Consider the following 14,050-nt stretch of genomic DNA (forward strand, 5'->3'; position numbering starts at 1 on the left):
TACCGACCTGATGGTTGACTCTGGTTAACCTCAGTCATGACTATCATGTCACTTCCAGAGGAAAGAAGGCTTACATCATTACTTAGCTCTTCCCACTTGGTGTATAAATGGGTTAAGAGGTCCTTTTTATCCTGAATGCCGGCCTGCCAGTATATAGGTTTATTTTTACTCATTTTTTATTGGTTACTTCGTTCCTCATTGTCCACGGCTTATTTGGTATTAAAAGCTGCCCTCTATAAATAGGTGGGGGGGGGTCTTCATTCACAACCTGAGGAACGTGTTGGAGAGCTTGAGGAGATAGAGTTTATTTCTGATGGAAAGTATCCTCATCTCATGTTGTTCTGACAAATCCCTATTAAGACCTTAGACACTCGAGGACAGTGTCTAGTAGGCATTCAAGTTCTCTCCAGTTGGCATTCAAGTGTGGCCAAACCCATGTGCTGATTCGGCTATAAAAGATTCCGACTGTGCTGTCATCTTGTAATTTTAATATTATTGCTACACCAATTTAGTTGGATTTGGACCTTAGAATTCACCCTCGTCCGTTCGTTCCCAAAATTCTCAATAACTACTTATTATATTTTTCGGAAATTTTGCATGAAGTAACAGCTACCCAAGAGAGGAAATGTAATATTCTCGGATCTTTGATAAAAATTTTGGTTGCATTACAAGGGGGTTAAAAGAGGCCAAAAATAGCACTTTTCGGGACATAGAATCTTTTCCGACCATTAAATTTTGCTGAAAACTACCCAAAAGTAAGATCACATGGAAATACATCTGGAAACGTAATATTTGATCCTGGGAAAATTCTGGGGCTTGAGAGGATGAAAAACACACGTTTTGGGATTAATTTTTCTTTTTCTTCTAAAATCCAAAGCATCAGTTGGGGGAGCATATAGTTTTTATATTGTTTAATATTTAGTTGAATAAAGCTTGACTAACAGTTTTGGTTCTTGTCCAGAATTCCCCCTATATTAAAAACAAAAGTGAAGTAAATCTGTATGATGTATGTATTTGTCACAAAGCGAAAATGTATTCCAATTGTTTAGTTATCTCCCTTTGTTTCTTGACTTTGTTTTTAAAATGGCAGGCAAGACAGTCTCTCTTCGGTTACTCATAAAATTTAATTTTCTTTTTTAGAAATAAAACTACTTGATCAGTTCACATGTTTTTGGAATATGATATTTTCGTTTCTGCATGAATACGTACATGAAACATCAGTCGAAACTCGCGAATAATACCCAAGATGAGAACAGTAGTCCGAATAATCTAAATAATAGAAATTATCAATCCTCATCTAAAAAATTTTGAAACTTGTTTTGATGTAATCACCTAAAAAAAAAAGTAGAATCTTATTTTTTTTGGGGGGGTGGGGGGGTGAATTTGGGACCATATCTACAGGCACACTATTTAGGGAGTTGAGCAATGAGAAGTCTGTTTGTTGTATTATCAGGTGGTTCTGTATGACATGGAGAGGTGTATATTATGTATGTGTGTCTAACTCTTTGTTTTATCATTATTTCCATGGCAAGTGCTCGTCTGAGCTCCAATCTCTGGTCCTGCCTCGCCAGTCTTTCACGATAAGCACCAGTCTAGCTGAAACCACTATCATTAATTTTCCCCACTCTTTATCTATGCCTAAATCAAAGCATAGATTCCATGAGCAAAGCTTCTTTCTTAGAAGTGCACGCCTATGGAACTCTCTTCCGTTTGCCTGTTTCCCACCTGACTACAACTTGGATGTCTTAAATCCAACATAAACAAATTCCTGATGAACCGCCACCTTAAGTAAGACACTTTATCAAATATCCAATACTAACAATTACTACAACACTATCCCATTGATTACTGTACACGCAATAACCCTTATCCCCGAGTGGCTTCTGGGCCTTGATAAGTGGTGACCTCCATGTAAAAAAAAAAACAAAAAAACTTGTGTATCGTCTAGTGGTATAAAACTTACGACAACAGATGCATTTTAACAATGGGCATGTAACAAAATGGACAAATAACAGTTCTCTGGGGTTGTAACATCGGACCAGTCGGAGAAACATACCTGGTCCGTCTATGATCTTGTTTGACGAATCCTCGGAAAAACTGCAAACAAGAAGAAACTATTAGAGTAGAAAGCTTTCTGGCATTTAGGGACCTATTAGGTTGAAAACTGTTTTGGACCCTATCCAAGAGAGAGAGATTAGTGGTAGATGCACCATTCCAAATGTGACAACAGTACTCCATGCATGGGTGAATAGTGGCTTTATAGAAGTACAGAATACTCTCAGATGTGAGTAGTCTTCTAGTACGATAGAGGGAGCCCACCTTCTTTGCAGCAGCCTTCACAATGTCCTCAATGTATTTGTTTCAATTCATATTGTCTGAAGCTTAAGCCGATGAGTTTGAAGGAAGAATTCTCACGTAGGGTGTTATTTATCATGAATATTGGTGGTTGGAGAGGTGTCTTGTAATTGTTAAAGGAGTGCAGCTTAGTCTTAGTAGCATTTGTTCCAATTCATGTTGCCCGTGAATGTTTAGCTGAGGAGTTTGAAAAATGAGTTCTCAGGTAAAGTGTTATTTGTCATGGTAATTGGTATTTGAGAAGATTTCTTGTTGTCAAAGGTGAGAAGCTTGGTCTTGGCAGCATTAAATGTTACCATCCATTTTAAAAAATTTTAGCATTATTGCTTTTTTTTTTTTTTTTAATCTTTTCAAAAGAATATTTCAAAAATGTTATTTACAGCATACAACACTTGTCATAAAATTTGAAAACAAATTGTTTTTCCAGATAATCCAAAACACGTGTCCGAACGTCACAAGGATATGTATGAAGATATCCTGGATGATCGGCGGTCATCCAGTGATCTCCGATGGTCCACAAGAACCCGAGAAGATGTGCCTATATATCGATACAACACTTCACGAGGACCGACCGATATAAAAAAACACGTGTTGAAAAGTAAAAGAGTTCAGTATGTTTTGGAAAAGGTTGGCTTTCGTTTTTCTTTCCTTTTTTTTTTTTTTTTTTTTTAATGCATGCTTGCGTCTTTTATCACCTCCCTGGTGCTCGCGTTTCTCTTCATTATTGCAATTTCATCAAGTTGTTCTTACAATAAGCTTCTTTTCATGCAGGCAAGATACAAGGAGACGGTCGTTGAATTTTCTTAAAGGTATTATTTTAAAAAGAATCCACTCAGGAGAGTGAGAGACTAATGTTTAATGAGTGACCTGTAAATAGCAATATCACAATAACTTTTATTACTTAGCAATTAAAATTTCTTACAGCATTATTATTGGCTGTGTGTCTTGTATGTGCTTCCCAGACAGATTGATTTCAAAACATTTATTTTATTTTGGCTCCAAAAAATGTGACGTCATTCATCATCTTGACTTGTACCTTTGTTTTTTCTATGCTGTTTAGCTTTTTGAACCTTAAATGTGAGCAAATCTTGAGTTTTTTGGGTGTTTTTAAAGACATGCACTAAGTGTGACTCTTGTCAAAATCCACACTAGCTAACTTAATCGCTATTGATGTAGGGTCCCTCATATATAACACCATTCTTCGGTCGTACGTAGAAAACTATTTTTTTTTTTAAATTGAACCAATGAGTCTAATGTGCAGCATCAAATTAAATAACAAATACAGAATTTAATGCAAATTAGATGGTCATTTTTTTTTATTGTCATTTCACCCCAGACAAGGCACAGGACCACTTAGTCGTGAGGGGGCTACTATTTAGGACCAGATTTGCAGGGATACTATTTATGGAGTTGAGCAGCAAGATGTCTGTTCACATCACACTTGAAATTCTGCATGTCAGTATAGTTAGGGAAGTAGGGGCCCGGCCTGAAATACGTCTGAGGACAAAAATACGAATCTACCAGGCCCTCGTCCGCTCAATACTTTTGTATGGATGTGAGACCTGGCCCATACGGAAAGCGGATCTGCGACGCATCGAAGTTTTCGACCACTACAATCTCCGCCGCATTCTCCATGTCCGTCCCTTGGATTTCATCGCCAACAAAGAAGTCCGGCGTCGCTGCAATCTCCAGGCAATTACTGACCTACTGCGGGCCCGACGCCTTCGATGGTTCGGCCATGCCTCTCGCTGTGATGCAGGGGTCTTTATCCACGAGGCTATCTCCTCACGTCCTCTACCCGGCTGGAAAAAACGTGTCGGTGGCCAGCTAAGAACGTGGCTCGGGACTATCAAAGCCGACGCTGAACTTATTTCGGGCCCGCTCATCTATGGCCTGTCTCGTTGGAGACGTGACTGGCTGTTGCTCACTCGGGATCTTGCCTCCGATCGCCGGGCTTGGGCCGCAGCGGTACGAGATGTGCATCTTCATGAAGCCGACTCAACTCCTCCAGGGTGAATGTTGTTTCAAGTACAAGTAAGTAAGGGGCCCGGGAGGGAATTCCAAAGTGCAGCAATCCAAGGGGAAAAACTATTGATCCCTACAGTAGGATTTTGTTGCTTGTCGGGTTTGTCAAGGGTATTATCGTCAAGGGGGTACTAGTGCTCATAGTTTATTAGAACACTTGCCAGTGAAATAATTGTAAAATTGTAAATTAATCTCATCCTTGTTTTTGCATATCTGTGAAGCATGCCATCAAACAACAATTTCTTGCTTCTTTATGCAGCATTTTACGAAACATTTTCAACAACAAATAAAGTTTTTATACATAAGTTTAGGGTAGTTTTATTCTCTTCATCGTTGCCGTTTCGTATAATGGTTGCTATAGAAGTAGGATTCTTTTCATGAAGATAGTAAACGTCTCCTTGTGTCCTCTGAGTTTTCTTCAAGGTTTTATATCTATAGAATCTACGTTTTCTTTTGTTTCTCTTGCATTATTTATATTTTTATACTTGTTAACCAATCCTCACCTTCGACAGTCACCAATGTGAAAGACAAGGACATGGCCAGAATAGAGGATGAAGATGAATATGAATGGAGTTTGTGTTTCCTCTTGTTTTACGTTCACCAGAAGTAGTCAGCTGGGAGAGGCTGATGGGATGAGCATGAAAGTAGTCAGTTTTTATTAATCGAGTGTAACATTATTACTTTTAAACATTGTATTTAAAGGAAAGGTTCGCTGAGTTTTCTTCAAGGTTTTATTTGGAGATAATTTATGCAGAAGAGAGAGACATTGTGTTGTATCTAGTAAATGAAATTTGGTGAGTACACAGTTTTCATCCTGACTCTCCAATGGAATAACAAACAGGATCCACAAAAAAAAACATTTTTTTTTTAATTTTGTTGAAATACTGAGAGGAAATATTAACAGCTCAAAGAAAATTATATTTTAAATTTACATGCAACTGATATTGTAGCATTTTTATTTTTTTTATTTATTTTTTTTTACAAGGTGGTCACCACTTATCAAGGGTCGGAAGCCACTCAGGGATAAGGGTTATTGTAAGTACAGTACGTTAGTGTGAAGATTTAATAAAGTGTCTACTTAAGTGGGCGGTTCATCAGGAATTTGTTTACGTTGGACTTGAAGACATCCAGGTTGTAGTCAGGTGGGAAGCAGGCAGATGGAACAAAGTTCCACAGGCGTGCAGTTCTAAGAAAGAAGCTTTGTTCATGGAATCTACGTTTTGATTTAGGCATAGATAAAGAGTGGGGGAAGTTTTTGACAGTGGATTCAGCTAGACGAGTGTTTTTCGTAAAAGATTGGCGAGGGTGGACCAGAGATTGGAGTTCAGACGAGCACCTGCCATGGAAATAATGATAAAACAAAGATAGGCTTGCAACGTCTCTTATGTGAGAGAGAGGTTGCAGGGAAGAGCAAAGGGCATCCCTCACTAAGGCCACAAAGTCTATTTTGTACTCTGTCAAGACAGGATAGGCTTTTTTTAGCAGCTCCTGCCCAGATATGGCAGCAGTATTCCATCCTTGGACACTTTAAAATGTAATGTTATTATTTTTTAAACTGTAATGTTATTATTTTTTAAAATGTAATGTTATTATTTTTTAAAATGTAATGTTATTATTTTTTAAAATGTAATGTTATTATTTTTTAAAATGTAATGTAATTATTTTTAAAACTGTAATGTTATTATTTTTAAAACTGTAATGTTATTATTTTTTAAACTGTAATGTTATTATTTTTAAAACTGTAATGTTATTATTTTTTAAAATGTAATGTTATTATTTTTTAAAATGTAATGTTATTACTTTTTAAAATGTAATGTTATTATTTTTTAAAATGTAATGTTATTTTTTAAAATGTAATGTTATTATTTTTAAAACTGTAATGTTATTATTTTTAAAACTGTAATGTTATTATTTTTAAAACTGTAATGTTATTATTTTTTAAACTGTAATGTTATTATTTTTTAAAATGTAATGTTATTATTTTTTAAAATGTAATGTTATTATTTTTAAAACTAATGTTATTATTTTTAAAACTGTAATGTTATTATTTTTAAAACTGTAATGTTATTATTTTTTAAAATGTAATGTTATTATTTTTTAAAATGTAATGTTATTATTTTTTAAAATGTAATGTTATTATTTTTTAAAATGTAATGTTATTATTTTTTAAAATGTAATGTTATTATTTTTAAAACTGTAATGTTATTATTTTTAAAACTGTAATGTTATTATTTTTTAAAATGTAATGTTATTATTTTTTAAAATGTAATGTTATTATTTTTAAAACTGTAATGTTATTATTTTTAAAACTGTAATGTTATTATTTTTTAAAATGTAATGTTATTATTTTTAAAACTGTAATGTTATTATTTTTTAAAATGTAATGTTATTATTTTTTAAAATGTAATGTTATTATTTTTTTAAACTGTAATGTTATTATTTTTTAAAATGTAATGTTATTATTTTTTAAATGTAATGTTATTATTTTTTAAAATGTAATGTTATTATTTTTAAAATGTAATGTTATTATTTTTAAAATGTAATGTTATTATTTTTAAAACTGTAATGTTATTATTTTTTAAAATGTAATGTTATTATTTTTTAAATGTAATGTTATTATTTTTTAAAATGTAATGTTATTATTTTTAAAACTGTAATGTTATTATTTTTTAAAATGTAATGTTATTATTTTTTAAAATGTAATGTTATTATTTTTTAAAATGTAATGTTATTATTTTTAAAATGTAATGTTATTATTTTTAAAACTGTAATGTTATTATTTTTTAAAATGTAATGTTATTATTTTTAAAACTGTAATGTTATTATTTTTAAAACTGTAATGTTATTATTTTTTAAAATGTAATGTTATTATTTTTAAAACTGTAATGTTATTATTTTTTAAAATGTAATGTTATTATTTTTTAAAATGTAATGTTATTATTTTTTTAAACTGTAATGTTATTATTTTTTAAAATGTAATGTTATTATTTTTTAAATGTAATGTTATTATTTTTTAAAATGTAATGTTATTGTTTTTAAAATGTAATGTTATTATTTTTAAAATGTAATGTTATTATTTTTAAAACTGTAATGTTATTATTTTTAAAACTGTAATGTTATTATTTTTTAAAATGTAATGTTATTATTTTTTAAATGTAATGTTATTATTTTTTAAAATGTAATGTTATTATTTTTAAAACTGTAATGTTATTATTTTTTAAAATGTAATGTTATTATTTTTTAAAATGTAATGTTATTATTTTTTAAAATGTAATGTTATTATTTTTAAAATGTAATGTTATTATTTTTAAAACTGTAATGTTATTATTTTTTAAAATGTAATGTTATTATTTTGTTAAAATGTAATGTTATTATTTTTTTAAACTGTAATGTTATTATTTTTTAAATGTAATGTTATTATTTTTTAAAATGTAATGTTATTATTTTTTTTAAATGTAATGTTATTATTTTTAAAATGTAATGTTATTATTTTTAAAACTGTAATGTTATTATTTTTTAAAATGTAATGTTATTATTTTTTAAAATGTAATGTTATTACTTTTTAAAATGTAATGTTATTATTTTTTAAAATGTAATGTTATTATTTTTAAAACTGTAATGTTATTATTTTTAAAACTGTAATGTTATTATTTTTAAAACTGTAATGTTATTATTTTTTAAAATGTAATGTTATTATTTTTTAAAATGTAATGTTATTATTTTTTAAAATGTAATGTTATTATTTTTTAAAATGTAATGTTATTATTTTTAAAACTGTAATGTTATTATTTTTAAAACTGTAATGTTATTATTTTTAAAACTGTAATGTTATTATTTTTTAAAATGTAATGTTATTATTTTTTAAAATGTAATGTTATTATTTTTTAAAATGTAATGTTATTATTTTTTAAAATGTAATGTTATTATTTTTTAAAATGTAATGTTATTATTTTTTAAAATGTAATGTTATTATTTTTAAAACTGTAATGTTATTATTTTTAAAACTGTAATGTTATTATTTTTTAAAATGTAATGTTATTATTTTTTAAAATGTAATGTTATTATTTTTAAAACTGTAATGTTATTATTTTTAAAACTGTAATGTTATTATTTTTTAAAATGTAATGTTATTATTTTTAAAACTGTAATGTTATTATTTTTTAAAATGTAATGTTATTATTTTTTAAAATGTAATGTTATTATTTTTTTAAACTGTAATGTTATTATTTTTTAAAATGTAATGTTATTATTTTTTAAATGTAATGTTATTATTTTTTAAAATGTAATGTTATTATTTTTAAAATGTAATGTTATTATTTTTAAAATGTAATGTTATTATTTTTAAAACTGTAATGTTATTATTTTTTAAAATGTAATGTTATTATTTTTTAAATGTAATGTTATTATTTTTTAAAATGTAATGTTATTATTTTTTAAAATGTAATGTTATTATTTTTTAAATGTAATGTTATTATTTTTTAAAATGTAATGTTATTATTTTTTAAAATGTAATGTTATTATTTTTAAAATGTAATGTTATTTTTAAAACTGTAATGTTATTATTTTTTAAAATGTAATGTTATTATTTTTTAAAATGTAATGTTATTATTTTTTTAAACTGTAATGTTATTATTTTTTAAAATGTAATGTTATTATTTTTTAAATGTAATGTTATTATTTTTTAAAATGTAATGTTATTATTTTTTAAAATGTAATGTTATTATTTTTAAAATGTAATGTTATTATTTTTTAAAATGTAATGTTATTATTTTTTAAAATGTAATGTTATTATTTTTTAAAATGTAATGTTATTATTTTTTAAAATGTAATGTTATTATTTTTAAAACTGTAATGTTATTATTTTTAAAACTGTAATGTTATTATTTTTAAAACTGTAATGTTATTATTTTTAAAACTGTAATGTTATTATTTTTTAAAATGTAATGTTATTATTTTTTAAAATGTAATGTTATTATTTTTTAAAATGTAATGTTATTACTTTTAAAATGTAATGTTATTACTTTTTAAACTGGACCAGACATTGTATTTAGAGACCCGCAAAGGAAAAAAAATTTCGACACAAACTTTTTTTTTTTTTTTTTAGGTGAAAGTAAGTTAATTATTTCGTTCAGTTTCACATACAATTTGCCAACACGTATTTACAACAAGACACATATGTCCCCTTTTTTTTTGTCTTTTCTGTTCAGAAGGTAATTCTCTTATGCCGATTCATTCCTTTAGGAATCTATAAAAAACTATATGTGCGTGTCCATAGAAAAGAATGGGATTGGTGGAGAAAAAAGAGGAGCATAAGGATAAAGCAGCGGAAACCAGGGAAAGATGGCGTAATAGACATGATGTGGTTGTAGATGATGACTAGAGAGATGCAGTGAAACATTTAAGAGGTTTTTTATACGTAGCTATCATCCGTCCAATGTCTGCTATGCAGTTTTTTGACCGAGAACACCTGACATTTCAACTGAGGCTAAAAAATGAAATAGTCACATTAGCAGCAGTATTTGTTATTCTGCTTTTAGCAAACTGAGCTGCCATGCCATGATTGGCAGTAGATGCCGCAATTCTTGATGGCATGAAAGGATCAGATCAAGTTGTGTCCGGTTTAAGTGTCTATCCAGTTTAAACTGACTGCATCAAGAATTGACGCAAACTCTCCAGAATCGTAATCTCATTTGACTACATCATTAGTGACGAGAAAAATTACCATAATCGTTCCTAATTGTTTTGAACCCCATCACACCTAAATTGAAATGAATGGTTCTCGTCTTGGGGAAGCACCATATCTTGACAAGCTTCTGGAACTGATCTTCATTCCTGATCTGAAATGGAACACATACATCAAATCTGTTTCTAAGATCGCTGGAAATGGTTAGATCATTCTATTGCTCCAGTAGGTATCTCACTGTATAAGAGCCAAATATGTCCTAAAATTGAATACCGTTGCCACATCTGGGCAAGAGCTGCTCAGCACGTCCTATCCAGCCTTAATAGAGTTCAAAACTGGCTTCAAAACTTAATAGGTGATGCCCTTTTCTTCTCCCTGCAACCTTTTTCCCACAGAAGAGACATTATGAGCCTGTCTCTGCTATATTGTTATTTTCATAGCAAGTGCTCGGCTGAGCTCCAATCTGTGATTCCACTTTGCCAAAATTCACAAAAAATACCCGACTAGCTACAATCACTATCAACAATTTTCCCCATTCTTCATCTGTGCCTAAATTTAAACGCACATTCCATGAACAAAGTTTCTTTCCTAGAATTGCCCGCATGTGGATCACTGTTCCATTGGCCTGCTTCCCGACAAATTACAATATGATAGCCTTCAAGTTCCATCTAAACAAGTTCTCATTAAATAATCCAAATTCTACCCAATCTACACCATTAATGATTACTAAACTATCACATTCATTACATTCATTAACCCTTATCCTCGAGTGGCCTTCAGGCCTTGATAAGTGGTGACTTCCTTGTAAAAAAAACAAAAAAAATGACTTCCTTGTAAAAAAACAAAAAAATTACCTGACCAAGGAAAGAGAGAAAGATGGAAAGACTGATAGAGAGATGGAAGTTTTAATAGATATGTTACACTTTTGCTCTGGGCAATACCAGGTAGCCCTGCTAGTTTTTATTAAAAGAAACAAATCTTGTGTGTTCTAGTTGAATTTTCTTGTGCTTTTGAGAAAAAAATGTTTTGTTTTTAATTTTTTTGCCTTGACTGAATCTTTCTTTTCTGGATTTGTCAGCTATCGCAAGAATCTGGAACGTCAGTTGCCGAATTGACCGCTGAAGCTGCCGTTATTTTGGACGAGATGGGTCACAACATCAACATGGGTGCCATTCGAGGTTTCGCCTTCTTTTTGGTCAAAGTCTTCAAACAGCTTTACAATCATATTTACGTCAACGAAGATGGTATTCAACAGGTAAGCAATTGTTAATTTGCAACAATTTTGAAATAAAATGCTTGTCTCAACTTGGATTCTTTATGCAGAGAATGAACCAATTTCCGTGAGTGTTGCTTCGCATTAGTGATGGGACGATTCAGTATTTTCCCCCGATACACTGTGCCATGTTTTTTGTTTTTTTTATTTAGAAAATCATTTTTTTGTAATTTTTTAGCGATTAATAGTATATTATAGCCATTATAAAACTTATTTTAAAATCTCAGTAGTTTGAATTGAGTTGTCTCCCATCATGGTGATGAAATCATGTTTCACTTCGTCATAATTTGATTTAAAAAAAAACTTGATCAATTTACATAACTTATGGAATATGATATTTTTGTTCTGTGATGATCACGTACATTGTAAAGATTTTTCTGCATTTTAACCCCTTATGACCTGGTTTAATTAATTCGTTCAGTCGTAAATAAATGAATATAACGGCATAAATAAAGTGAGAATTGATTCAAAGTCGCCTTGTATGTATTAGTTCAGTATCTGGGTAGATGCCAGATACCTCCAGAGTGCAACTGTCCATTGTTTACATTCAGTATGCCGCCATCTGTCTCAGAGAGTGGAGGATTTCGTTTGTTGTCATAAACACACTTATTTCAAGCATTAAGATAAATTTCCCACTAACCAAAAATCACGAAGTTGTTTGCTCAGAAATTGAGAAAGCTAACACACTGGACCCTTCCAACCATCCCCTACCTGAATTTTCTATGCGGACAGACGCCACGCTAGACGATCTGAAAATCACCCCTGCTCAGGTGCATGCTGTCATAAAAGCTTCAGTTCTCTCCAAACTCTACAACAAATGTCTTAATGAATCTTGCTTTCCGGGTTGTTGGAAAACTGCTTCTGTTGTACCAGTATTCAAGAATTCTGGCGAAAGAACTGACCCATTAAATTATCACCCCACTAGCCTCCTCCCACTTTTTGCCAAAATATTTGAGACCTTAATTAACCATGCTCTAGTCCATCACCTTACAGATGCTAAACTTTTGACTGACCAACAATATGGATTTAGACAAGCCTGTTCTACAGCAGACATCCTCTGAACGTATATACCATTCACTGGAAAAAGCGGGGGGGGGGGCAGAGTGGTAGCTCTAGATATATCTAAGGCTTTTGACAGGGTATGGCATGAGGGTTTCCTCAGGAAAATTAGATCATACGGTATCACTGGTAGAATACTTAACATAATTAAATCCTTCTTAGATAAGAGAAAAATCCAAGTTGTCCTCGACGGTCGAACATCTAAACAATATGATATAAATGCGGGAGTGCCCCAGGGATCTATCCTTGGACCTCTGCTGTTCCTGATATTCATAAATGACCTCCCCGACAAAATTGCCTCTGAGATGGGTATATATGCTGATGACACCACACTCTATAACAGGCATGACAGGAAAACAAATGAACACATATCTAAAGAAATAGCAGAAACACTAGAGGATGACCTCCAATCTGTAGTGGAATGGGGACAAAAATGGATGGTCACGTTCAATGCCGCCAAGACTAAACTAGTTTCATTCAATAATTACAAGAAACCTTCTCTACCACCTATAGCAATGGCCAATGACTCTTTATCTGAGAGTACATCTTTCAAACTCCTTGGCCGAACGTTCACAGGAAACATGAGTTGGAACAATTACATTGAAGGCATTGCCAGGGCCACTGCAAGGAAGGTAGGTTCTCTCTACCGTGCTAGAAAACTTCTAACACCCGAAAGTATCCTGTACCTCTATAAGGCCACCATTCGCCCATGTATGGAGTATTGCTGTCATATTTGGGCTGGTGCATCTGCTACTAGTCTCTCACTCCTTGACAAGGTTCAAAAGAGAGTCGCAAATCTGATAGGCCCTGAACTGGCATCTAAGCTTCTGCCTCTGTTCCATTGACGAAATGTTGCATCCCTTATTTTAATGGTGAATGCTCTAACGAACTGCAAGCACTTGTGCCCCCACAACGTGAACACTCTCGACAAACCTGACAGACTGCTAAATCCCACCCCCACACAGTAGAGATCCCTAGATGTAAAAGATCTTTCTACTCCAGTAGTTTCTTCCCCAGAACCGCTAGACTTTGGAATTCCATTCCAGGTCCCTGCTTCCTCAACTGTACTGACGTGCAGAAGTTCAAGTGCAACATGAACCGATATGTTGCTGCCCAAATCCCTACATAGTACCCCAGTAGTTGTTGCCCCTGATAGTAGCCCCCTACACCAAATGTGCCTTGTTTGGGGTGAAACGGTAATAAAAAAAAATAAAAAAATAAAAGTTTATGAAATGCAAAAAATTCTCAATGGTAGTTTAACTTTTGAACTTCATAATTTGTCCAGTTTGGAGACAATCATAGTATCATTACCCTTTTAAACTAAAATTAACAATAAACATTTTTTAATCATCTACGTCATAATTCGGGTCATAAAGGGTTAATTAGGTTGAATTCTGGACTTGCACCAAATATTGCAACAAAAAAACAAATAGTGAATTAATAGGCGTGCATTTTTATTTTTCCAGAAATATGCAAATTATCCATGATAGAGCAAATTGTTTTTCCTTTTTTAAATAGACAAGTGGACTTTTAATATTAATGTCAGTGCAACAAGTAACTCTGTTTGATATTCATTCATTCAAATGGTATCCTACCTAGTTCAGGTATTGACGGCTATGGCTCTCCATCTATCTTTCTCCCTCGAGGCATTCATG

At 31.4% G+C, this 14,050-nt stretch overlaps 1 protein-coding gene across 1 annotated transcript in view; it reads left to right on the forward strand.

The window, feature by feature from the left end:
- Positions 1 to 14,050, forward strand: part of LOC145256356 (dihydroxyacetone phosphate acyltransferase-like) — a 79,743-nt gene that overhangs the window by 14,383 nt on the left and 51,310 nt on the right. Inside the window, exons 2-3 of the mRNA XM_080115175.1 lie at positions 2,783 to 2,982; positions 11,142 to 11,318. Of these exons, the coding sequence (XP_079971301.1) occupies positions 2,783 to 2,982; positions 11,142 to 11,318 (377 nt within the window). The remainder of the gene's footprint in view (positions 1 to 2,782; positions 2,983 to 11,141; positions 11,319 to 14,050) is intronic.

Source organism: Euprymna scolopes, chromosome 32, assembly GCF_053919585.1.
Source record: "Euprymna scolopes isolate OS-2025 chromosome 32, ASM5391958v1, whole genome shotgun sequence".
NCBI lineage: Eukaryota > Metazoa > Mollusca > Cephalopoda > Sepiida > Sepiolidae > Euprymna > Euprymna scolopes.